The sequence below is a fragment of the Mytilus trossulus genome, unplaced genomic scaffold (assembly GCF_036588685.1).
Source record: "Mytilus trossulus isolate FHL-02 unplaced genomic scaffold, PNRI_Mtr1.1.1.hap1 h1tg000343l___fragment_1__unscaffolded, whole genome shotgun sequence".
Lineage (NCBI taxonomy): Eukaryota > Metazoa > Mollusca > Bivalvia > Mytilida > Mytilidae > Mytilus > Mytilus trossulus.
In genome coordinates, this window is record NW_026963332.1 from 1,089,680 (window position 1) to 1,116,711 (window position 27,032).

At 30.7% G+C, this 27,032-nt stretch overlaps 2 protein-coding genes and 1 long non-coding RNA gene across 3 annotated transcripts in view; all 3 read left to right on the top strand.

Moving 5' to 3' along the window:
* Positions 1-752: 752 nt before the first annotated feature.
* LOC134701797 (uncharacterized) lies at positions 753-3,898 on the top strand. The gene is made up of 5 exons (XR_010104212.1): positions 753-826; positions 1,252-1,323; positions 2,739-2,801; positions 3,161-3,232; positions 3,829-3,898. It is a non-coding gene; the product is annotated as an uncharacterized LOC134701797 (long non-coding RNA).
* Positions 3,899-4,380: 482 nt separating this feature from the next.
* LOC134701791 (leucine-rich repeat-containing protein 15-like) lies at positions 4,381-16,094 on the top strand. The gene is made up of 11 exons (XM_063562913.1): positions 4,381-4,388; positions 4,863-4,940; positions 7,806-7,877; positions 8,828-8,899; positions 9,306-9,458; positions 10,076-10,153; positions 10,280-10,414; positions 11,018-11,167; positions 11,889-12,041; positions 13,656-13,721; positions 16,025-16,094. The coding sequence occupies exons 1-11, from the start codon at positions 4,381-4,383 to the stop codon at positions 16,092-16,094; spliced, it is 1,035 nt and encodes a 344-aa protein (XP_063418983.1).
* A 2,017-nt stretch (positions 16,095-18,111) lies between these two features.
* The window catches only part of LOC134701793 (uncharacterized), a 75,784-nt gene continuing 66,863 nt past the window's right edge, over positions 18,112-27,032 (top strand). Inside the window, exons 1-10 of the mRNA XM_063562914.1 lie at positions 18,112-18,251; positions 19,180-19,323; positions 21,187-21,336; positions 22,751-23,119; positions 23,333-23,539; positions 24,078-24,145; positions 24,837-24,888; positions 25,405-25,592; positions 26,070-26,214; positions 26,671-27,026. Of these exons, the coding sequence (XP_063418984.1) occupies positions 18,112-18,251; positions 19,180-19,323; positions 21,187-21,336; positions 22,751-23,119; positions 23,333-23,539; positions 24,078-24,145; positions 24,837-24,888; positions 25,405-25,592; positions 26,070-26,214; positions 26,671-27,026 (1,819 nt within the window). The remainder of the gene's footprint in view (positions 18,252-19,179; positions 19,324-21,186; positions 21,337-22,750; positions 23,120-23,332; positions 23,540-24,077; positions 24,146-24,836; positions 24,889-25,404; positions 25,593-26,069; positions 26,215-26,670; positions 27,027-27,032) is intronic.

The window sequence follows — 27,032 nt, forward strand, 5'->3', positions numbered from 1 at the left end:
GTCCGCTCTCATCGACATGCTCGACTTGTGTTGCACAATACGATTCGTTTCTTTCCCCTTTCTCGTACATCTCATTTAAATAAACAACATCGGCAGCACTAGTGCACATGGTACAACTCAGAATGAATTCTCAACTGAGCAAAATAGTCTGTCAAATATACTTTGTAGCATGAAAATTTTCTGAGATTTTCGTTGTATTCCAATTTGCTTTATAGAATGGGTCTTTAAGGACCCCCCCCCCCAAAAAAAAAAAAAATAATAGCAAAAAAAAAAAACTTCATTCATGGCAACTTTCGAGTTCGATGCATTTCATAAAAAACTCTGATTTTTTGTAGTGAACATCATTTCGAGTGTTTAGGAGTGTTGTCACTTCCGGAAATGTCAACTTGAAAGTTTAGCTATTTTTGTTTTGTTTCAATGACACCTTAATTACTGCAGGAAGGGATTAATATTAAAAACATCCCATCTTAATTTATTTGAACTTGATGATTATCTTTTTTGGGTTATATCTGCTCAAATAAGACCAAACTAAACAAGACACATGATAGTCCGAGATAACTCTGACGTCCCACGGCTGTTTTGCCACGGACACAGCTTGTCTGGCAAAACAGCCGTCGGACGTCAGAGTAATCTTGAGTAATCTCAGACTAGACACATGATTTAGGATCATTGAAGCCTCTGGGTAGATTTTAAGGACCAGCTTCATAGGATTGTTCATTATATACTTATTCATTCTAAAGTTCAATCTGTATTTCAGGTCTGTGATAGGACTCACTATACCAGATAACATTACAGCTGAAACATTTCCAGTCACAGCTACTTCTATGTGAGTACTCTCTCATAATTGTCAACTTATTTTTTGTTTTTTTCATGGCTTAATGCCACTTTGATTTGCTGGTTATATATTCAATTGAGGTTTAACTCATATAAAATTTAAAATTAAAAAAAAAAAGGGGATGGAACTCAAGAATGTTATGAATGTGATGTTTAAGTTGAATAGTAATATAGATTCTTAAAGAACAAATTTTAAACAAAAATTTATTTAAAAACTGTTATAAATACAATATATTTATGTATAATAAATTTTAAAAACCTGTGTACCATACTTGGTTCAGTATAAATGTATGCATTGGTTCAATAATTCCAATAAACATTAAATATTTCAAGAAACTCAAATCACATAACATTGCACATAAAAAGTTTGAGTAGTAACTTTCCTTTGTTAATTTATGATTCTTTCCTATTTTTCAGAAACTTTTTAGGATGCACTTTTACACATATTTCAGAAGATTCATTTTCCAATATAACTGGTTTAACCACATTGTAAGTACTATATCTCTTTGAGTTTTTTGGTCTGAGAGGCTGTGTGAGCTATTACCTTCACTTAGAATCCGTCTTAAATTGAATTTTGCTGTATTTTTAGATAACAGACTGTTTAATACTTAAGCATAGAAGATAGGGCAAAAATCATCAAAGGAAAGCTAAATATAACAAAGAGAAATTCAAACTCATTAGTTGAAAATAAACTTACAATGCTGTGGTAAAAAACAAAATAATGTAAAGACAATCAACAGAATACGAAACACAACATAGAACTGAAGACTGAGCAACACAAACCCAACCAAAATCTTAGGTGTTCCAGAATTAGGAAGCAGATCCTGCTCCAGATGTGACACCCATGTAAGAACAAATCTGGTAGTTAGTTTAATTTGGTTTCTCTAATTTTTGTACTATTTATACATTTCCTGAGCGGTGTGAGAAAAATATTTCTCCTCACTAGTGAAAAATCTGTTCTCGGCAAATGATTAGTCGAAATTTGATTATGACGTCTAATTGTTTTGTTTTCTTCTGAATTTTCCTATTGTGACGTCATGAAAAAAGGTGACAATGCCTGATGACGTTGCATATAAAGAACTCAAGTTTCTGAAAATGTTTGAAAAAAAAACGATAAAGAGCATTAGAGAAACAGATTCCAACACTATAACTTGTGTATTATGATATTTCTCCACTGGAGACAGTTAAATTTTATTATTTAAAGAGCTCGGCAAGCCTCACGCTTTAAATAATAAAATTTAACTGTCTCGAGTGCAGAAATATCGTAATACACTTGTTGCAGTGTAAGAATCTATATATGTCACATTGGAAAGAAAGGGGACTGGATTGTGGTTATGACACTTGGAACATATCCATCATCATCTATGAAATTAGATATTTCATAATCGTCAAACAACTATCAAATGTGTCTGTAAGGTTTTGAAGGGACAATTATAACATTTCAAACTCTTTGTTCGATAAAGCTTCCTGTAAGCAGCAACTCTTCATGCTGTGGAAATCATGCTAGAAAATGCAAACCCTGGAATATTGTATCAACTGGAAAATATATACTCTATATGAAAGCAGTGCAATAAGGGCGTATCATTGCCCTCTTGGCACAGCTCTTATTGCATGTAATACACACTTACTCAACTGTTTTACGACATGGTTTCCAAATAGGTTCTGTCTTTTTATATGCTATCTTGCACAATTTTGTATATTTAGGTGAACTCTTATAATCAACTTTTTTTTAGTTTTTGACTATTGCATCATGTAACATTAGTCCTTATTTCTTATATAGCCTGGAATTGGTTTGAAAAACTATTATATTTATGAGTTTAAAAATTCCACATATTTTGAAATTATCTAAACACATATTTATTATTATAGTGTCAACATTATATTTTGTATTTTTATATTTACAGAACAATTCGCAAGAGTGGTCTAACTTTTATGCCAGATGTCAGCAAATCACAGATTACCACACTGTGAGTAAAAATGAATTTGTATTGAGTTCCAATCTTATTTTTACCAGACTGATAAATATATATTTTATGCAAACAAGACCGGAAAAGGAAGTAGATATCTGCGCAAATGCGGGGAAAACCGGAACAGGAAGTAGATCTGAAAAAAAAGTTAACAATTTTGAGTTCATTAGTAGACCTGAATTTAAAAATAAAGAAAGTTTTTAATGGTTTTTCTACCATGATTGGGGACTTCGTCCCCATATAAAAGTTCAGAATTTAGCACATATAAGTACCATTTTCATGAAAGACCTTTACTTTCAAAGTACAAATGACTTATTGAAAAACCTTGTTGTTTTAATCATGTCTCATTCAATTTGTAGGAATTTGATAGATAATAGTATAACACTGGATTCTAAATACAAAGGAACCCTTCCTGATACTATAGAATATCTGTAAGTATTTCAAGAGAACACAACCAGTCACAATAAAATATCTGTAAGTTTTACAAGGGAACACTATCAAGAATTCTAGAATGTAGAACATCTGTAAGTTTTACAAGGAAACACTATCAAGCACTCTAGAATGTAGAATGTGTAAGTTTTACAAGGGAACACAACCAGGCACTATAGAATATCAGCAAATTTTACAAGGGAACACTATCAAGCACTCTAAAATGTAGAATATCTGTAAGTTTTACAAGGGAACACTATCAAGCACTCTAGTATGTAGAATATCTGTAAGTTTTACAAGGGAACACTATCAAGCACTCTAAAATGTAGAATATCTGTAAGTTTTACAAGGGAACACTATCAAGCACTCTAAAATGTAGAATATCTGTAAGTTTTACAAGGGAACACTATCAAGCACTCTAGAATGTAGAATGTGTAAGTTTTACAAGGGAACACAACCAGGCACTATAGAATATCAGCAAATTTTACAAGGGAACACTACCAAACTGTATGTGTATAAGTCTTCAGGTTGATCTTATGTTTTTGATTAAGATGTTCAGAACAACCTGGTTGAATTTAAAAATTCTTTTTACTTTCAGAGCTTTGACTAACAATAAGATATATTGGTTACCCCAAGGATTTATCAATGGTTCAAATCTCCGACTGGTGTAAGTTTTATGTAGAATGAGTGAGATACAAAAAAATATGATGACCATATATAAAAAAAATAAAAAAAGTTCGTTTTTATAATACATACTTTGCTGAAAAAGGACATGCTACAGTTACTATGAGATATTTCGGTTAGATTGAACATAACAATGCAAAGTGACAAAAAGAATTACATCACAATATATATACATGGTCTTACACAAAAGATCCGTATTGATATTAATACTGGAATTAGATTCTATATAATTTGTTTCTTTTATAAATGCAGTTTATATTATTTTGAAAGGGGAACAATTTGCATTGACAATTCAAGGATCCTTTATTGTAAGGGTTGTCTCCCTTTGCTAAAATTTATAAAATTGACAAGCAAATTTAAAAATATATACAGTAACCATTAGAATTTGATTTACATTTGTAGGAGCCTGGGAGGCAATGAGTTTGTTAATTTTCCAGCAGCATCTATTGGTGAAATTCCAAATATCATGTATTTGTAAGTATAAAATCAAGTCAGATTTTACTATTGTTTCATATTTCAAGAGGAAGATCAGGGTATCATGCACATTTTTGTATTGAAAAAAGACATCTTATAAATTTAATTTTTACTTCATAATCAGAGTTTAACATTCAATAGATATAAGAAGATGTGGTATGAGCTAATGAGACAATGCTTCATTAGTCACAATTTGTAAAGCTAAACCATTATAGGTCAAAGTACAGTTTTCAACATGTAACCTTGGCTCACATCGAACAGCAAGCTATAAACAACCCCACAAATGACTTGTGTAAAACCATTCAAACAGGAAAACCAACAGTGTAATCTTTATAAAAATAAGAAACAAGAAACACTTATTAACCACATGATCACCAACTGCCAACACTAAACATCAAGTAAGCATAAGTAAATTTGCAATCACTTTAGGTTACACCTCTTTGTTTTAAAGTATTAATCAATTTTGTATTTCAGTGGAATAGAGAATAATCAGCTGATACAGATCTCGTCAAACCATTTATTACCATTAAATACATCAACATTTGTCCATCTGTAAGTTGTCAGTTTGAAATATTATAAGTATTGCTGTTTCAGAATCTAATGCATTCTGGGTAATATTTTCAAAAGTGTACCCCAAAGCGTTGGGATTGATTAATTAAATCTTTTAACAATTCAAATTCAACCAATGGGGTGATGTTATTTTATTTTTTTGGAATGAACAATAAAATTACCAATAGTCCTTCAGATTCTGAAATTCATAATAGTATTGCTGTTTCTTTACTTCTCAGAAATGCATTGATAAAACAAAAATTCAAATCTATCATTTAATAAAATATCAATTCAACTATACTGTGGATTCAATATTATTCGTGGGGTACCAATTTTCGTTGATTTCGTGGGTACAGATGAACCACGAAATTAAATGTTCAACGAATTATTAATTTTCTATAGGCTTATATTCAGACTTCAGCAAAACCACGAAATTAAATATCCACGAATATGCAAGTTTTCCTCAATCCACGAAAATTGGTACCCACGAAAATAAATGATTCCACAGTAGTTGAATTTTTAAAAATCTTTTAACATTTGTATAACTAGATATAAGAAGATTTGGTATGAGTGCCAATGAGACAACACTCCATCCAAGACACCATTTGTAAAGGTAAACCATTATAGGTCAAAGTCTGGTCTTCAAACCAGAGGACTTTTATTTGAGAAATATAAATTTCCAGTTCTTTTCTTTAGTCACAATGTAAAAGATAAAGAAAACTATACAGATATTTGCTGTTATGCACATGAAAGACTTTGAAAATGGAATGCAATATTTGTTCTTGGTGAATGGGGACCTCTATCTAAGGCGTTAAATATTTTCTACAGTATTTTCTTAATTGAGATTATGCTTGTCAACTTGCTTCGTTCTTCTGCAAAACATTAAACTTGCTTAAAAGAATAATCAGAATAAAAAATCGTGTTCAGTCATAGAAAGTAAGATTTAAATTAAATTTTATGAATTTACAAAAGCTTACAAAGTATTCATCCATGGTGATCTTCTATATTTGTATTGATGGAATGCTTTTCAGAAAAACAATAAAAAAAATCCAACATTATTGGCATATACAAAAAAACTTTAATAAAAACATGTCAATTTAAATTGTTAAGATATCCCACATGCATAATTTCAATGGAGATATTGTTTAATAATTTACTTTTAGTACAAGTCATATTCTGTGGTATCTCTTGCAAATCATGTAACATACGTTGCTTCAATATGCTTGAGTTGGAAAGATAATAAAAGTGTAATAAATATATCTCTAGTGAATAAATTTAGGAGTACAAAAGTAAAGGATTGATAATTGAGAACATAAGATAAAATCGGCGTTTTACGTTTCCGCAAATTGGCATTACTTTTCCGCGAAAAAAATATGACGTTTCCGGAAAAAAAAGTTTACGTTTCCGCAAATAAATATCTTACTTTTCCGGAAAAAATAAATTATTACTTTTCCACAAATAATTAAGGAATACCTATTGTTTGAAAGCAAAGCTATAATAAAAAAAGTGAATATGTATTAAGTTAAAGGTCATCGTAACATATAAGTAAAATACATCATTAAAATATATGAAAACGTATGTTAAAAAATATCTTGATATGAGTTCATAAGTCAGTTCTGGCAGAATATTTGTAGCCAACACGTCATACAAAGTCCATAGTAGCACATTCACCGTTTACAAGTTTTGTATTTTGTTCAGTAAGGAAGTCGAATCTTCTCCTTTTCATATTTCCGAACGGGTGCTTTTACAGTAAGAGTTCAGCCAAACCAAAGATTTCTCAATGAAGTTTAACTCAACCCTTACCCGAGTCAACTAGTTATATCTAGTAAATTTTAGCTCTACTGAGATCAGAACATTTTCTTAATTGAAAAAAAAAAAATCATATATGTACATTCAAATCTTTATAATTTACCAGGTAAATTTGCGGAAAAGTGATAAATACAAATTGCGGAAACGTATACTTTAAATTTGCGGAAACGTAGTATTGGGAATTTGAAAAATTAGCGGAAATGCAATACGCCCTTACTATGCAATTGTTAAGTTATGAGCCAAATAAATTTTAACTTTAATTCTATTTTTGTTTTCCACAGTACATGTTCTCTCGTTTTAAAAAGGATTAGTCAATTATCATTTCATAGAAAATACTTTGACAAGTGTAAGCTATTTTTCAATGTCATTCATTGTAATCTTAAAGACTGAACAAATGAAATCTTAGACCTAGAAATGTTTGACCGCCAAAAAAGAAAATTTGATGCCTAGGAGCTGTGTGGAATTTGATTGTGCTTACATTTGTAGGTAATAGAAGTGGGAAGTCTACAAATGTTCCAAACATTATCTTTAAAGTTTTTTTTTACAGAAAATGAGAGTTATGAAATTTAGAAGAAAGTGTTAAAATACTTTATACTTGAAAAATACTTTATACTTGAGAAGCATCATGAAAACTATTGCAGTACTGATAAACAATTTTATAATATTGTTTTACAGCTGATTTCAATGAGTGTGCAGCTAAAAGTGATCAAATGTAATATCTTTGGTTATCTTGCTCACCAGCTGAACCATGAAATCATTGATTGGTAAGGTATACTACCCTCCTTTTGAAATAGGTTAGCCCTACAGACATATATAGATTGGTTATCTGTCAGACTAGTCTACTCTTAAAAGCGGGTAGTAATGAATTCATGATTCAGTTAGTAAGCAACCTAACCAATGATTTACCTTTGCCTACACACTCATTGAATTCGGCTGTAATAATTAACCGCACAAGAATAGGTGGATCTAACTCTTTTTTTTTAAATCTACTAAAAGAATCTGGTAAAACATATTTATGACAAATTATCAATGACTAATCAGGGTAGTTGATTATTTTAGGAATCTCAGTAACAATGCTATCCAGTATGTTCAGAGAGGAGCTTTAAACAAGATGCAAAACCTGAAAATTTTGTAAGTATGACATTATATAAAATTTACAGAGTATATACCAGATTTTCAATTATTGATTTATCAATAATAAATATGAAATCACATCAAAATGCTCTATTGATTTCTACAACTATGTGATATGAGAAGATTTCGATACTTTTAAATTACCAGATTATTACTGCCATTATGTTTCCTGTGCAGTGGAAGATACTTCAATTTTCCATTTGAGAAATATCAGATACATCTTCAAAAAGCTACAGATCTTGTCTTGTTTTATTCATATTTGGTGCCAAAGCCTTTCCAAAAACATTTTACCAAAATTTTGAATTCAATTGTGTAAATAGATTTTTGCGTAAGAACTTGGACAAAGCCAAGATTTACACATAACTATTTGTAAAATGTTCTTTTATAAGTCAATTTCAACATATTTATGATGTCGCAGTGATTTAAAAACTGATATTTGTACTGTAAAGAGTACTGTCCTGTAGAGTCTTCATCAATATATTTAAAATAAGTAATACTTGCTCCAAAGGAGAAATATACTGGATTACCTTTGTCCGTCTTTAGCATTTTCTGTCAGTATCTATTTTTTTTCCACATTTTCTCATCAACTACTAGTCATAGTTTCTTAATTTATTGCCCCAAGCTTCATCTTGTTATCCGATAATGTGTAACATATTTTCATATTTTTTCAATTCAATACTTGATTTAAGGGGAAATTTGCAACTTTAAGATGTAATAAATTATATTTATAATTACATATAATAACAACATCTAGATTTTGCTAGCACATATGACAAGCTGCTGAAAGTGATAATCCTTCAAACAGGCTTATTATATAAATGTGAACAGTTTTAATAATAATGCTTTAATTTTTGAAAAATTATCTATAAAAAAATTTTTCGTTGTTATAAGGTAATGATGGAAATTGTGACCAGCCTATTCTTGTTTTTCATATAATTGTTTTTTAGAGAACTGCATGGTAACAGTATATCACAGATACCCAAAGGTGTATTTGAAGATCTGAAAGAACTGATACATTTGTAAGTTATTGTCTTTATCAGGCACATCTGAATCAAATATTTATGTAAATTTTGTTAAATATTTTGTTAGATATTTTGTCAAATACTATAATTTTTATCTTAAAATATCTCAAATGTTCAGAAGACTATGCAACTTAAGCTGTGTTACTCACAGTGGCATTCAGAAGAAAATTAGGAGAGATATGCCTTAAATTTCAGAAGAATTAAGTTATGTCTCTTAATGACAGTTGTACTAATGTGACTTTTATTGTTTTATGTCGTCAGAAATTTTTCTTTGAATTATTTGTGCATTAAAACACAATAAACTTCATGATTATATTGTAGAACATTTCTGAAAAGGTATGGAAAGTTTCTATAAGATATTTTGAGAGGAAATTTTATGACATTAAAAAAAATATGCTTTTAGGGACCTTCATCACAACAAATTGGAGAAGTTGACCTCTGAATCTTTTATTGACCTTGAAAAATTGATTGAGTTCAGACTCCACAGCCAGAGTCCAGCAATGACCACCATTTTATTTGATTCTATGATCAACATTGGCAAAGCTTTAAAATATCTGTAAGTATTTATAAAGCTGAGTCATGGCAATTAACTTCAGAATTTTTCATTGAAAATATTGACTAGAATTATTTACTAAAAAGGTATGATGTGTTAAGATTGCAAATGAGAGACACCTATAGACAAGAGGAAATATACAGTCATTAGTTTTTCAAAGTGAACATACAAAGAACCATGACACATTGCATGATATAAAAAAATATGTTAGTAGTTTAGATGTGTCTTTTAGTCATCATTGTGATCCAGGTGGCCAAGTTGACTTAGTAAGTCATTACCTGTATCAACAGTCTGTTAATACTAAGGTGGTGAGTTCAAACCATCAATCTCCAACAATCAATCGATCTACATGTTATGAAAACAATATAGTTTAGAGTACTCTGTGAATTTTGAAATCTTCAAAAGTATATTTATCCTTATATGTATAAATACTTTTCTAGGTTGTTGGGTTGCTGTCTTATTGACATATTAAAAAAAGCAACTTTTAGACTTCAAATTTTTTTCTCAGTTTCTTGATAATTTGAAGTAAAAGGATATTGCTTTATTTCAAAATATTTATTTGTTAAAAATGTAATCACATGTATGACTTATTCATATGTAATTAATGAAATATATTGCAGATTTATAAGTCAAAATGGACTAACACATTTACCACACCAAGTTTTTATGGAAGCCAACTTTACAGAACTCATAGAACTGTAAGTTTTTGTTTATACTTTGTAAATTGTTTAGAACATTTTGGAAGTTTTTAACTTAAAACACATTTTTCATGATTTTTTGTACATGTACAATAGAATATCTTTTTTTTTTTCATTATTTTACAGATATGCAGACAATAATTTGATTAAAAATGTAACAGAGCTTGGGGAAAGTGGTTATGGTATCAAACTAAGACCAACTTATCTTAGGAAGAAAAAACAACTGGTAGCCTTTTCCACCACTCCTAATATTGTGAAATTGTAAGTTTTTAGATAATGAGAGATTGTGTAAACTCTTTCAAACTTTCAATATACTATATACCCTAACTTTGAGAATTTTCATTTATTTAGGGTAGATACTTTTAAACTATAGTCGCTGTCAGCTGAAATTCGTAGTGGTTATTGGTATAAATAATCTAAATTATCATTTGTGTTAACTCGGGATATAATTTTTCACGTTCAGTTCATAAATTGCCATAAGAAAAACCGCTACTGACCTACCTTTTACGTGATTGCACTGTAATAATCCTGACCTTCACATTTTCAAAAATGTTTTTCATTGTACTTCCACCATCTTTGTTTCTATGAGGATCCTTTATTTACATATGACATTTGTCACTTTCAGAGTTTCTTGTCATTGATGTGATAAAGTTTCATGCGCTTAATGTAAATTTTCTGAACTTGAATTCCACGGCAACAGTTCGGGTAAATACAATGGCTGATTCCACCATTCTAAATCGTCTCGGAAAATGTGAAGATCAGGATTAAATAGAGATTTTTTTTAAATTAAACTAAATTAGATTTTTTCTTCCTATTTCTTATGTTATCCTATGAAAAATAATTTAAACTATATTTTCCATACAGGTATTTACACAACAATTTGATAGAGATGGTAAACAATACAGATTTCTGTGAACTTCAGGTCTTACAATTGTTAAATCTGAGAGGCAACCGACTGAATGAGACACATATTCAGGAGGATGGATTCAAATGTTTACCTGTATTAAATTATCTGTGAGTTCAAGTTCAAAGTTCAAAAGCTTTTTTTATAGACTAAGTCAGTATATAATAACAGAAACCATATTTTTTTTAAAGCTCTATTGAGCCTTTATATTTTCTTATTACCAAAAAAACGTTTAAAACTTGCACATTTTAAAACAAAGCAAGCATGCTACAAATACAAGAGCTTACACAAAGCATATCATAAAATTAAAACATACATATAAAATATAATTGACAAAAAGTTAAATATGTTATACTTTGCAGAAATATGAAAACTACATTGAGCAAATAATATAGAGAATATAAAGCACTTTAAAAAGTTGTTTACATATTTGAGATGCACATTGGAAAGATATAGATATTCTTTTATCTCATTCATAATTACAAAAGTATGGATTTTAGTACAGAAGGAAGAAGGTTTTAATTGTGGAGAAAAGAAAATAAAACAAAATACATTGGACAATACACAACAGAAACAAATCAGAAGCATTCATAAGGAAAATTTTCAGGTTTTCAGACCATTTTATTGCGCAACCAAATGATTGATTGATTGATTGTTGGTTGCTTTATGTCGCATTAGCACAAGGCAACCAAATGATATCTGTTGGCTAAAATATATTAATGTTTTCATTGAAATCAGTTAGTTTCTATACAAAAACCAGCAGATATAACTGAAACTCCTCTATTAATGCATTTACCTGAGACCTTAAAGAATTATTTCTATATTTTCCAGAAACCTTGGTAGTAACCATAACATGCAGTATGTACCAGTTGCCCTTACAACACATGAGAGATTGCCTTCAATTCAGACTTTGTACTTAGATAGTAACATGATATCTGTCCTACCATCAGAGACTTTTACTAATGTTTCTACACTTGTCAGTTTGTAAGTTTTTAGGTTCAGTGTGTGATATTTTTATGAACAGGAAAAGAAGATTATTAATACACAGCATGTTAACATGCATCATTACACATGCATGACCTTGTATCAACAGCTTTATACTAAGAATTGTCGCTCCTTTATTGTTGATCGATAATACAACTGCATGAAGCAGGCACAAATTAACAAATTTAAAGTATTATCTTAACATTGATAATTTTTATGAGTTTAAATCTTTGGATATGGATATTTATGACAATGTTGTTAAACCTGTGAAAAAATAGATAACTTTTTTTTAATAGCTGAATTCCCTAGGATGATATTTACCCGTGATACACTGCAGAACTTGTGAACATCCCAGTGATAAAATATATAGGGATCAGCTGTAGATGTGTTTAATACTTGCAAACCATGTTTTGGTGATGGTATTTATTGTGATTCCCTGTAGACTTTTGTAGGATTTGTCCAGCACACTCCGTGAAGGAATCATTTGTTTCAGAAATGCGTTGCTTTAAACTTTGTACTTGTTTGTATATTTGTGACTATTGGCAATATGGAAAATGACAGTGAAGGCAAAGAGGATTTTCCACGTAATGTCAAGCTGGTACATCTGATGTGGTTATCCACAATGAATCTAAATCTAAATTCATCTTCAGAATTTATAAGATTTGTTTTGGCCCAAGATTACATTAAGAATGTTTATATCATTGAAAAAGCTCAAAATTATCTCCCTTTGGTTCAAAAATGACATTTTTTGGCATAAAAATTGAAATATCTTTTCTAACACATTGGTGACCTATTTGTTTTATTATTTTTTTCAAATAAGCTGTACATAAAATTAAATAATTGTAAAATTTATGTGATTATTGTAATTAGGTTATTTTTTTATTTCGATCTTGCCTATACTTCTGCTATTAGTTCAACAGAAAAAAAGGACATTAACAAAAATGTATGCTTTTTTCGGAGGCAAATTGTGAGCTTAAATGAATGGTGACCCAATATTTTTATTTTGTTTTTCTATTAGATATAGGATAAAGTTAATTAATAGAAAAAAATTGGCAAAATCCTATATTAGAAAAAAAAGTTGATTTATACCCGCGAACCCCCTTAAGGACGATTGCGCTGAAGCAAGAACTATGGCTGACACACACTCATGTAAAAATAAAAATGAGACGACACAGAGAACTTCAGCTCTGATCCAAAGTACTAGTGGCGCTGGTAACCAAAATGGCAATGTAGATAACCAGGATATTCATTTATGCCTTATAGAGGTTATTAAGATCCAGCAATAATTTCAGCTTGCTACCATTGTAATCCTCTCTTGTGGTACTTTGTGATCTTAAACATGTGCTAGTATGAATTTAATTAAGGTTCATAATAAAAACTGTTCATTTCTAAAAGGAAATGAAATGCTTAGATTATAACTGTCCGCTTGAAAAGCACTTTACATGGGTGCATTATTTTATGATAAACATCTTTATTTTCTTTGCCAAGAGTTTTTTCTTATTGTTAAATTAAAAAAATTAACAACTCCCAAAAATAAAGCTTTGGGATAAAGATATTAAAACCATGTGAACATTTTTAATATGAAAAACAATGACTTCTTTTTTTCTTCATTAGATATCTTCAGAGTAATAGGATCATAGCTGTTGAAAACAACACGTTTCCTGAACAACTGAGAACATTGTAAGATTTATAGCATTCTGCTTTATATATGTATAATAACCATGATAATTACGGTACTTTAGAGCTAGAAAACAGTTTGTTTCTGCCTTCCTTTATTGCTAAGTATCTCCTTTTATCCATGTGCTACGATGTATTTCCTTTGTAAATAGTTGACTTTTGTGCAACAATTGTCATACTTGTTAACTTTCCCTCATTAAGAGGGAACTTGAATTTATTATAACTGACCCAACACATACTTCCATGAGGTCAAAATATTCTTCATCAAACAAAATTTCAATCTAATTTCTTATTTACAAAATGTTTTTTTTTATTGTCAAATCTATGTCCAGTCTCAAATCTGTGTCAATTTTTCATCTCTATTTCCAAATCACTGTTAAGTTTCTCCACTATTCAAACAATATATTTTTTCACTTTTGAAAAATCATTTCATTTCTTGAGTTTTTCAAATTTCTTTTAAGGCAGGAATGGTAAAAATTGTGCAATTTATAAACATTGGTTGATAATGAGAATTGCAGGATATGTATAGGTGGTTAAAAAAGTCATATCATTTGACCATTTTGTGTTTCATTCCCAACACTGGATAGCTATAGAAGTCTGATGGTATGTGACTTTTGTGTGGCAAAACTGATTGTCTTGTATCTGAAGTATTGGGTAAATTTCCTGACTTTAGAAAAGAACATAGATTTGAGACTGTAAATAGATTTGACTTTTACATATATTATATTGCTGTTTATAATGAAAAAGGTCCCTTTTATTTCACACATTTGTTTGTTTTTTCTCAATTATAATAAAAATATGAAAAGTGATAATGAAGAATTTCAAAATAAGATTGTCAGCAAAATTACCCTCTAAAAATGTTTTTTTTGGTAGAGACGAGTAGTTAACAGGTATGAATAATGTGTATTTGATTGTTAGAATATTTCCTGTAGGCTAGAACAGTGTCAAATGAGAGTAAAGCATAATGTTGAGGTGTCTTAGTTTTTAGAATTTAAATTTTCTTGGTTAATGTTTTGCATTGGATGTGTAGTTGCTATCAGATATTTATCAAGTTTTATGATTAGGAGAACCTCATTATTGATAATGAAAAATGTGAAAATAAGGAGTTTCTTCTTTTTATTTTACAAAAAAGAGGTTCTGAATGTGAAACCTGTGATCATGTAGTGTTTTTTAAGGAATTTGTTGTAGTCCATCCTATAACTATACTTAACTTGCAAATACATTATCAGAGAAAATTGTTTTTTCAGGAAAATTCCTCAGTCAAACAAAGAACATGTTTCATATATAAAGAAAAGATGAATATGTGATGGATCACTTGAAAGTTGACCTACTTGATTACCTGAATTACATGCAAGAGACAATGTTGACCCCAGTAATTTTTATAACAAAAACTATAAAGCCTATCTAGATGATAAAATTTTCTTTTTGATCTGTGTACCATGGTTTTAGGCTCTTGACCATTTAGACAATCTTTCTTCTCCCATTCAATAATTGATTTTCTTTGCAGGGGACCTGAGTTTGCTCTTGGCATTTGGTGTTTTTATTTAGTTGCTTAATGTTTAGGATTGTACATTATGTTTTGTTTTATATCCCTTGTCATGCTTGTCTTGTAGAGACTAGTGCATTATGTCAAGTGTTGTCAAACTTTCAATCTCATCGGCAACTATTACAAGTGTGAGCATGTAACCATTTGTATATGTGTTCTTGTGGTTAGTGTGCTTCCTTGAGTGTAGGAGGTCATTAGTTCCTTACCTGGCATGGTCAAATCAAGGACTTGAAAATTGTTTTTTGCTGACTTTCAAAAAGCATGCAATTTATAGAGTTTATAGTTGGCTAGACTAGTTGGATGGTTGCCAGAATAATGTGTCTGGGTATTGTGACATCTTCTGGGGGACGTTGGGAACTGTTAAGTTAAAAATCACCCAATTAATATATAAAAGAAATGATTTGCATCTTTCCAGGTTGTCAAAAGGATTCCTTGTAAACACATAAAAAATAGATTACCCTTTAGTTTAGTTGAAAAGCTGCTAGAGACCTTACTATTTACAATATATCTCATTTCCAAAGCATGTGTTTCAATACTGCATATGTATGTAGAATGGCTAGTGTATGTAAATGTATATTCAAAAGGTGTTATTTTTGTTCAAATATTCAAATATGGCACAAAATTTTATATTTTCATCTAGACTTTTGCGAAAGCAACAAAAATGACACCAACATTGGAATATTCTTGGTTACAGCATACCATGGTGGTAGTAAATGTGCTTCTATTATTTGTATAATATTTGATGATGTTATTTTTTTAGGTACCTTTATAATAATAGAATAGTAGCTGTAGAAGATGGTGCTTTTCCTTATGAAGTAAATACAATGTAAGAGGATAAGAGATAGATCATATATCTCTGTTGAGCTACAACCCTGAAAATCATTTGATGGTAGCAAATGAGAAATATTACATTACTTTGTAATTTGTTTGAACCCTTTGACTTAGCTTACACTGGTCTATTAGTATCTGCTTGCCAATGAACAGCATGTAAAGGAACAGATTGTGAACCATTCTGCACATAGTGTTACAAGCACACCCCACTTGTTTGCTTTTAAAATGAATTGAACTTTTACACTAGCATAGTTCAAGACCAAAGGATTGTGTTGATGATGCTGAATTGACTGTGGTGCTCCAACCCTAATTTGTTCTCTTTAAATGAAGGGAGAGAGCAAAATATTTATGAAAATATACTGTAACCTGCCTTAATCTTACATAACTAATGCTAGCTTTATTTAAATTAATTAATAAAGTAACATGGCATTAATTTTTAATTTACAACCCGTTAGTGTACAAAGGGAAGCAACTTTAGTTGTTCTACGTAGGGGTAAAATTGGCAGGTTGATGGTGCAAAATCAGCAGGTGCCATATCAGCAGATGAGTGATCTAGACCCATCTCGCCTCTTCAGACACCTGAGTATTCCAACATCCTGTTTTAATTGACACATTTTTCTGGTCCCAAAATATACCTATCCTTGCAGAAAAAACCTGAGCATTCCAACACCCTGCCTTATCTGACATTGTTTTCCAGTCCCCCAGTGTGTCAGATAACACAGGTTTACACTAATTCTTATTCATTTAAGGAGGCTCGAGGGTATAAAAATTTCAGAAAAAAATTAAACATTTGTTTTTCAAAACAAATTTTATTTGTTACCTTTTGTAGTTGTTACTTTATCATATGGTACAAAAATCATTCAAAACAATCAATTCGTGTTGGCCCCAGATGACTTTTAAAATGTATACATCATTGAAAAAGTTCCAAATTATCTCCCTTTGGTGAAAAAATGCCATTTTTTGGCTTTAAAATTGAAATATCTTTTTCAACTCATCAGTGACCTATATTTTTTAATACAATTTCCATATCAGCAGTACTTTAACTAAATTATTGTAAAATTTGAGCGATTACTGTAATAAATTTCTTTATTTTATTTCGATATTAACTTTATTTCTCCTATTACTTCATCAGAAAAAACCATTTTTACAAAAATGTATGCTTCTTTTGAAGGCAGATTGTGAGTGCAAATGAACGGTGACCCCACTTTTTTATTTTATTTTTCTATTAACTTTAAGATAAAGTTCATTTATAGAAAAATATAGAGAAATCCCATATAAATGATTTAGACCCGCAAACCCCCTTAATTGATAAATTCCTCAGCAATTTAACCTTCATTAGCAGCTGTTTAGATGAATGATAATCTGTCCTTTCACAGGGTCTAAGAGGGAAAAAAGGGGAAAATTTTTAAAACCAGAAACTATAAATTAACTTTGACATATCATAATTGTTTCAATATTATGATTTTAAAAACAACTTGCTTACACCAACCACACAGCTTTCCCCCTTGGAACTTCACTCTTATGAATAAGTGTGATTTTTAATGTAAAAGGCATATATATCAAATTTTCACACGAACATCATTAAAACGATCTGAATACATAAGGACGTTATGAGCTAAATGGTTTTTTTTATTACAATAATTTGTTTATGACAGAGCTTAATTTTTGGAAAAGTGTATCAATGCAATTTTTGTTTCATGCAGTAATCTATCATACAAGATATTTTGATATATATTGAATAAGTGATATTTCTCAAAACAATTTGGTATTTCAGCATATCTATTTGAATGTGTAATAAATCTTAAGTTTGTAGCAAAGGATTGCCTCAAAATCTAGTTGACCAATTAGTTTCCCTTTATATGTGCAATAGCTAATAATAACTTTATGGTTCACTTAAAAATCTTTGAATATTTAATGCATTAAATACTTATTCAAAAATTAAAGATGCAAAAATTGAAAAAAAATATGACATTACGATAAAACTCATGAAGATTATTTGTTTACCTTTACAGATATATGTCGAATAATGATTTTAGATTCATACATGAGCATCAGTTCTCATACTTGTCTCAACTGAGGTGGTTAGATTTAAGCAACAATGCCATAGACTATATTCCAGATGATGCCTTTATCAATGCTACCAGCTTAGCATATATGTAAGTATAATTATCATACAAAAGTATCTTTCTTGTAGCCACAGTACATTTGATTTAACATGGTTGTCAAATATTCTATGATGTTTTTGAGTACACATGGTAGACTTTATTGATAGAAGAAGACTGTTCTTTCACCTCAATTCATGTTTCAATTTCAGTACCTAAACTAATGTAATTTTTTAAACTCATCTGTTACCTTAGATTAGCCTGGTCTTTTACTATAGATGTTGGGATGCATATCACTAAACATTGAACTTTGACATTATATCTTAACTCCATGTCATATTTAAAAAAAAAATAAAAAAATAAAGTTTTAAAATCTTTCAAATCTATCGATATTTGGCTTGTTGGTATAAGACCTGAAGATGGTGTACGGTATTCTGCAGTTCTCTTAGTCAATTACACCGAAGTACAGATCTAACGATATGGTCTATCATACAGTGTTCAAGTCAATTTGATAGGGCAAACCTCACCATGACTCATTTCTTGCAAAATGTTTTTTTGTTTTTTGGTCCTTCTGCTCTTTAGCTTTCTACTTTATTTGGCCTTTTTAATATCTGTTGGTTCGAGCATCACTGATGAGTCTTTTGTAGATGAAACCTGCTTCTGGCGCAAATATAAAATTTCAATCCTGGTGTTTTTGATGAGTTAATTTCTCAGTTCACTGATCGACATACAGTGTAATCTAAAGAAAGATCATTTTCTAAATTGCTTTAAAATATACATGTATATTTGGTTATTTATATTGTATTATTATCTGCGATGACTCTTTGTATTAAAGTCTGACGTGAAACGTTTTGACTTTCTGCATCAATATTGTATCCAAACCATTTATCCACCTGCATAAGTCATTCTGATGTAAAATACATACATATTTTAAAATATGTGTATTAGATTATTCACATTTTTCTCAAATATTTAATTGCAGACAACTTTCAAGCAACAAAATAACACATATAAAGAAAATACACTTTGAGAGTTGCCCCTTGACATCTGGTTTGTATCTATCTAACAATGAGATCGGATGGATAGAAGATGGATCGTTGAATCATGTCACATCTTCTGGAACATTGTAAGTAGAATTTTAAGTCAAATTTCATTGATCATCATGTCTTTAATTTATGATTCATTGAATGTTAATAAAATTTTGATATACTTCATAGTAGAAATTAAGCATTTGCCATAATGATTTATATCATAGTCGGTTTATATTTTGTGGATAGGATTCCTTGTATTGAATTCAGCTAGACAGAAGGAAGCCATGTACATGTAAAACCTGTATTTTTAGCTCACCTGGCCCGAAGGGCCAAGTGAGCTTATGCCATCACTTGGCGTCCGTCGTCGTCTGTCGTCCGTCGTCTGTCGTCGTCTGTCGTCCGTCGTCCGTCGTCTGTCGTCGTCTGTCGTCCGTCGTCTGTCGTCGTCTGTCGTCGTCGTCTGTCGTCGTAAACTATTTCAAGAATCTTCTCCTCTGAAACTACTGGGCCAAATACTTCCAAACTTTAACTGAATGTTCCTTAGGGTATCTTGTTTATAAATTGTATCCGAAGTTTTGATCTATCAACAAACATGGCCGCCATTGCTAAAAATAGAACATAGGGGTCAAATGCAGTTTTTGGCTTATAACTCAAAAATCAAAGCATTTAGAGCAAATCTGACATGGGGTAATATTGTTTATCAGGTCAAGATCTATCTGCCCTGAAATTTTCAGATGAATCAGACAACCCGTTGTTGGGTTGCTGCCCCTGAATTGGTAATTTTAAGGAAATTTTCCTGTTTTTGGTTATTATCTTGAATATTATTATAGATAGAGATAAACTGTAAACAGCAATAATGTTCAGCAAAGTAGGATTTACAAATAAGTCAATGTGACCGAAATGGTCAGTTGACCCCTTTAGGAGTTATTGCCCTTTATAGTCAATTTTTAACCATTTTTCGTAAATCTTAGTAATCTTTTACAAAAATCTTCTCCTCTGAAACTACTGGGCCAAATACTTCCAAACTTTAACTGAATGTTCCTTAGGGTATCTAGTTTATAAATTGTTTCCGAAGATTTGATCTATCAACAAACATGGTCGCCATTGCTAAAAATAGAACATAGTGGTCAAATGCAGTTTTTTGCTTATAACTCAAAAACCAAAGCATTTAGAGCAAATCTGACAGGGGGTAATATTGTTTATCAGGTCAAGATCCATCTGCCCTGAAATTTTCAGATGAATCAGACATTCTGTTGTTGGGTTGCTGCCCCTGAATTGATAATTTTAAGGAAATTTTGCTGTTTTTGGTTATTATCTTGAATATTATTATAGATAGAGATAAACTGTAAACAGCAATAATGTTCAGCAAAGTAAGATCTACAAATAAGTCAAGTTGACCAAAATTGACAATTGACCCCTTAAGAAGTTATTGCCCTTTAAAAACTTTTTTCACAATTTGTTCATCATGTTGACTTACTTTAAAAAATCTTCTCCTTTGAAACTGCTGTATCAATTTCTGCTTAACTTAGGCTAAATGAGTTTCAGAGTATCTAGTATAAATTTTATTTCCTTGTATGTAAAGAAACATAGCTCCTATTGCTAAAATAGAACATAGGAGAAAATGATTTTTTTTTGCTTTTGAAGAAAATAGGACGATCCAAAGAACATTTAAATAAATTGAAAAGCCAAAATAATCATTGATGAGAGATTTAACCAAAAGAATTAAGGTGAGCGATTCAGGCTCTTGAGAGCCTCTTGTTAAGAAGGTATACACTTTCTTTTGGACTTACCTTTTGTTGGAGTGTTTCAGAAATTGACATTGGATTTTGTTGTTATCTTCAGAAAAATTGATATGGTTAAGTTTGCTATAACCTTAAAGCTTGAGTTTTTGGTCTGAATTAAATCAATTGATTGTAGTTGACTTTTAAGAGGAATTGCTTGTGTTGTTTTTATTTCAGCGATTTCTCCAGCAACAGATTGTACAAGTTGCCAATGAACGGAACCTTCCATGACTTGTCACTGTCAAGTACCAATGGTTTAAGGCTTGAAAACAACAGAATATCTGTCATACGACCAGACACATTTAAGGATGTTAGCTGCTATACACTGTAAGTAGTTTTATGTAATTAAACAGATGTAAAATTGAGAATGGAAATGGGTAATGTATCAAAGAGACAACAACCCGACCATAGAAAAAAATAACAGCAGAAGGTCACCAACAGGTCTTCAATGTAAAGAGAAATTCTCGCACCCGGAGGCGTCCTTCAGCTGGCCCCTAAACAAATAGTTCAGTGATCATGAACGCCATACTAATTTCCAAATTGTACACAAGAAACTAAAATTAAATAATACAAGACTAACAAAGACCAGGCTCCTGACTTATTAAATGAGATAGAGGTTAACAACTATAGGTCACCATATGGTCTTCAACAATGAGCAAAACCAATACCACATAGTCATCTATTAAATGCCTGAAAGTGACAAATGTAAATCAATTCAAACAACTAAAAAAACTGTAGGTGTGCCTGATTTATGTACAGAACAATGAACAAAAAAACAAATATGATATAAAGCAAAAAAACACAATTACTGAATTTCAGGCTCCTGACTTAAGATTGGCTCATACTGAATGAGGCAGGTTCAACATGTTTGCTGGCACCCATCCCCTAACTTGGGAGAATTGTGTAACAGCACAACATAAAAATAACTATAAAAAGCAGTTGAAAAGGGATTAAATTATCATATCATTACAAATCAGAAAAAAACAATTACTAGTAACAAAAATACTTACCAGATATTTATACATCCCACAACAAATAGATATCAAGTACAGATCTGAGAGTACCTACAGTTACTGACAGCTAGATCAAAGCCATTAACAACTAAAACACAATTTAACTTATCTTAGACTTGATAATCAATTAATGCACATCCAACATCTAATGGATTTAATGTAAATACATCATAAACAAAAACATGACCTGGTGCAATGCAAAAGTACAGGTATTGAGGAATTGTAGAACTGTTGCATATTTTTGAAATATATTGATTATAGAAACCAATATGGTTATATTAATTCCTCACTTACAAATTGTCTGTTCCTAACTTTTTAATAAGGTTTCATCCTTTGTCAAGTTATAAAAAAAACATTTTCATAGTAGTTCTGATCTGAAATTGAAACTATATGATGCGAACTGCAATTTTCTACTGCTGCTTGTTCAAAAAGTTCTTTAATTTTTAATCTGAAATGTTGACAACTATTCCAACTAGCTAAGATTCTAAAACTTTGAGTCAAAGTTATCCAATGACAAAGTCAGACCTTCTTATTGGTATTAAATATAAATGATCACCAAGAATTTTAACCTCCTGCATACATTTTTGCTTAGGTATTCCTGAAAAATTAAACTGAAGGCACTCTTAAAATAAAGCTTATCTAACTCCCCTTAATCATTCTACATTTTAAAGTATCAATAAATATACAAAAATATAGCTGTCCCCAAAACTATCTTTTATTTATTTCAGAAATTTGCAAAATAACAGAATCTCCCGTATTGAATCTGGAGCATTCCAAGATGTCACAGCAACTCATTACTTCAATCTTGACAACAACAAAATTAGGGTCATAGAATCAAATGCCTTTAATACTGTGTCAGCTGGAGCTTCTTATTATTATGGTACCTTTTCATTTAATGGAAACCTGTTAGGAGAAATTCAGTCTTATGCCTTTAATGGGACAACCAGTAACGATTTCCAAATGCAGAATTTAAACCTAGGAGTCATACCATCTTATGCCTTCACAGACTTCACTTGCAGAAGAGCTTACTTGCAGTCCAGCTCAATTACTGATATAAAAAAACATGCGTTTTACAACTTCCGAGCCAATGACTACTTGTAAGTAGCCAATTATATTAATCAAATATACAAATTAAATTTGAATAAAAGACTTTGTTTTTGATGAATCAAGGAAATTGCAGATTACTTTTCTAATTACTGGAGACAATAATAAAATATAAGTTTTACATGACAAAATTCAACTGAAAAATAATGAATTATAATAGTATAAGTGCATAAAGAGTATTCCAATTTTTTAAATTTCCATTTCAGCTATCTCAATAATAACCAACTGACAACCATATCATCTTCTATCTTTGGGGGAACATCTTACGTAGAATACCTGCAAATGTACAACAACAGATTAACCAGTATAACGTCTGATGGATTTCGTAATGTTGATGTTGATTACATTTACCTACAGAACAATGAACTAACTGTCTATCCCATAGCATTGAATGAAATTACTCCAATTCAAATGTAAGCACAACCAGAAAAAAGTTTCACAGGAGTGGTTGTTAGAATGTAAAATTGTTAACATCCCAATATTTTATAAAGGTATACATAAACCTTTCTCAATATTATTTGCTCCTATTTTGTCAAGCTGGCTCTCTCTATTTCCTCTGAATTTCAAGAAGGGACATACAATATGAATTGAAGGTAGAGATTGAACAATAGATGTGTTAAGATTTGAATAGTTTAAACTAAACATCATTTTAATCATCTGCCTTAAACTATCTATTATTAGCCCCTAAATAGAAAATAAAGAAACTTGAATTTTTATAGATATTAAAATTCATGGTTTTGACAATGACTTCATACATTTCTTTAGGAAATTTTTAATTTAATGAATTGTGGTTCAATAGCAACCCACAAAATATAGTAAAAATGGTTTTAAACAAACAATGAAAAATCCGCAGTAGACAAAATTTCCTGGATTGTTAAGAAATGTTATTTAAATGTATTTAAAAAAAATCAACATATATTGAAAGTAAAATTGATTTGTTAAATATTGCAGACATTTGTACAGTAATGAGATCAGTATAATACCTAAAGGATCGTTTAACAGTCAGACTAGATTACAGCGTTTGTACATGTACAACAACAATATAACACAAATATCAGCAGGTCTACTCACTCCAGCTACCAGTCTACAAATTATGTAAGTACCAATAGATGGGAATTTTTAAACATGAGGGTGTTTTTAAGTTTTTATTACGACCAAAGGTTTCACTTTTATCTCTGTTACCTTAAAAAGCTCTTGAACAAGGGTAACAAAATTTACTATTAAGATTATTCATCACTAATAGAAGGGAGGTTCTCAAAAGAAGAGAAAGCTGAACATTGATATGCATGAAAAGCAACTTCTGAGGATTGGTAAAAAAAAATGTTACCAATCTGACTTTTTTAACAGTAAAAGGATATTTACGACCATCAAATTAAAAAAAAAAAAGTGTCTGTTAATTTTCAAGCATAGTTCTGTTATATCCATTTGATGCAACTGAAAGGAAACACTGGAAACATAAATTTTTAAATAATTTTCATGACAACTGTCGTGCTGAGCATGCATTCCTTGCACAATTTGAGAACATCAATCCTGTATTTTATACTTTGAAATGCATGAAATTATCTAACCAAATCAAATGACTATGTCACAGAATTGTAATAAGTGTTCTTTTGAAATTATTTATTTGTCAACTAAATTTGCAGTGATTTCCGAGACAACCAGATCCAATATATAGAAGAAGGGTCATTTAATGGACTGTCCTCGCTACAGACATTAGATTTAGGACAAAAGCATTGGGAGGCCTTAATCTAGGAGGAAGTGTGTAAGTATTTTTGTGCGAGTTTTTATGACAAGTGTGTAAGTATAAGTGTGCACACTTGACAAATGTATAAGTATATGTGTGCACACTTGACAAATGTATAAGTATAAGTGTGTACACTTGACAAATGTAAAAGTATGAGTGTGCACACTTCAAGTCACTTGACAAATGTATAAGTATAAGTGATTAAGTGTACACATGGTTTAGTATGTCCCCAAGACTAAAGTATAAATCAGTACACATCTAACAGATTTAGTGTAAAGACATCATAAACAGTTTCAGAAGCATGTGATCTTGTGTATTTTGTCCTCGTTAGGACATGTTTTTATTTTATCTGTGGAAATACCATTATACACTAAGTGTTATAGGTAGACCATAAACTTAAGTCTGTTTGACCAATCTAGTTCTATATTTATAATAACTATTAATGAATTCAGAGGACACTAAAAGAAGCACCTAAACTAAACTTATATTCACTTGTCAAATACCAGTAGTTTATATTAAAAATGTTTCTTACAGGAATTTAGACAATAATTTTCTTGGTTGTGAGTGTTCAACAGTGGAAAGTTTGTACAATGTAAAGGATGGCCTATCTGCCAATACCATGTGTTACAGTCCTACAGCACTACAAGGTGTTCTGTTTGCCTCATCACAATCCAGCAGTCCTGACCACTTCACTAAGAAAGATGTGGCATTGTTCCAGTGTAGTAAGTCAATTCCTTTCATATCAGGTATTTCAGGGAACAAAACGTTTGTGCTTTGTTGTCTCTTTGACATATTCCCCATTTCCATTCTCAATTCAATTTGTGCAGAAAATATTTTGTCATAGAGATAATTTCAAGACAGAATATGAAATCCAAACATTTCTTGTATTCTGGATATCTTTTATTTTCTTATTATACAAATAAACCAAAAATATGTAACACTCACAGCAGAAATGCCTCATGTGCATGTAATGATTTATTTGATATAATTCTGTGAATAAGACAAAGATATGTATTTTTTTCTAGTTTTTCTCAGCTCAAATTGTATTGAAAAAATAATTTAAGATACAGATTATTTTATGCATAAAATTTTGCAAATTACAATTTTCATTTGACAGTTGTGTAAGATTTTCTGAAGTCACATATCTGCTTATGGATAAAATGGTTACACATTAACATAGATATTTTATTAAATTTTAGGTGGTGAGAATATTGTAGGCACAGCTGTATCAAGTACAAACATAACTATAACATGGGATAGACCATCATACATTTATTCTCTTGTTAATGCTAGTAATGATGAAACTGAAACAGCAGAAAAAGTCACAAACACTATTGAAACATGGTAAGTATATTACAGTAGAACATGCATTTGTTTACTTGGTGGAATGTTATGATAGTTTTTAAATTACACATTTTATCAGAAAAGAATAGGATTTGAAACATGAATGAAGATAGATCCAACAAGTCTCAACTTTTATTCAAAGTACAAAATTTTGATTTCGTTTAGATGAATTGTCCAATAAATGCATAAGATACATCCCATTGCATGTTTTAAAAGAAACCACTAGTCAATTATCAAAGAACTTATAAGGAAAGTCATCTTTATCAAAATGTATAAGCTTGCATTCTATTTGCCTATTTTTTTCCCTTTAGACAGTTTCGTTGTAAAAGGATATGAACATTTTTTTTTTGATTCAATATGTTGATTTCTATGCTCATATTTTTTTTCAAATTATGAAGAGTTATTTTGAACGACTTGATTCACTTGTGTATGTTTATTATAACATTTGTATATTAGGGAATATTTAGTGACATGCACAAGTAATACGGCTACAACCCTGACAACAATACAGACAGTTGTATTAGATTTCCCAGAATGCATTATTAATACACCTTGCAACACTACTGCAGACAACACAACAGCCACATCAAGTAACTCAACGGCTGTCAATACCACTGCCACTGACTGTAACACTATTGACTCAAATTGTACCAAATCAACTGATCATACTACATCTGTGTCGTTTAGTGATGTGGATGGGTTACTTCCCCTGACTTTATATGAATGTGTTATTGAGTTGACAGTAGACAACTATACCAGTGCTAAGAGTTTACCTACATTTATATTTACTCCAGCTGTAATCACAGGTACTGGTAAGT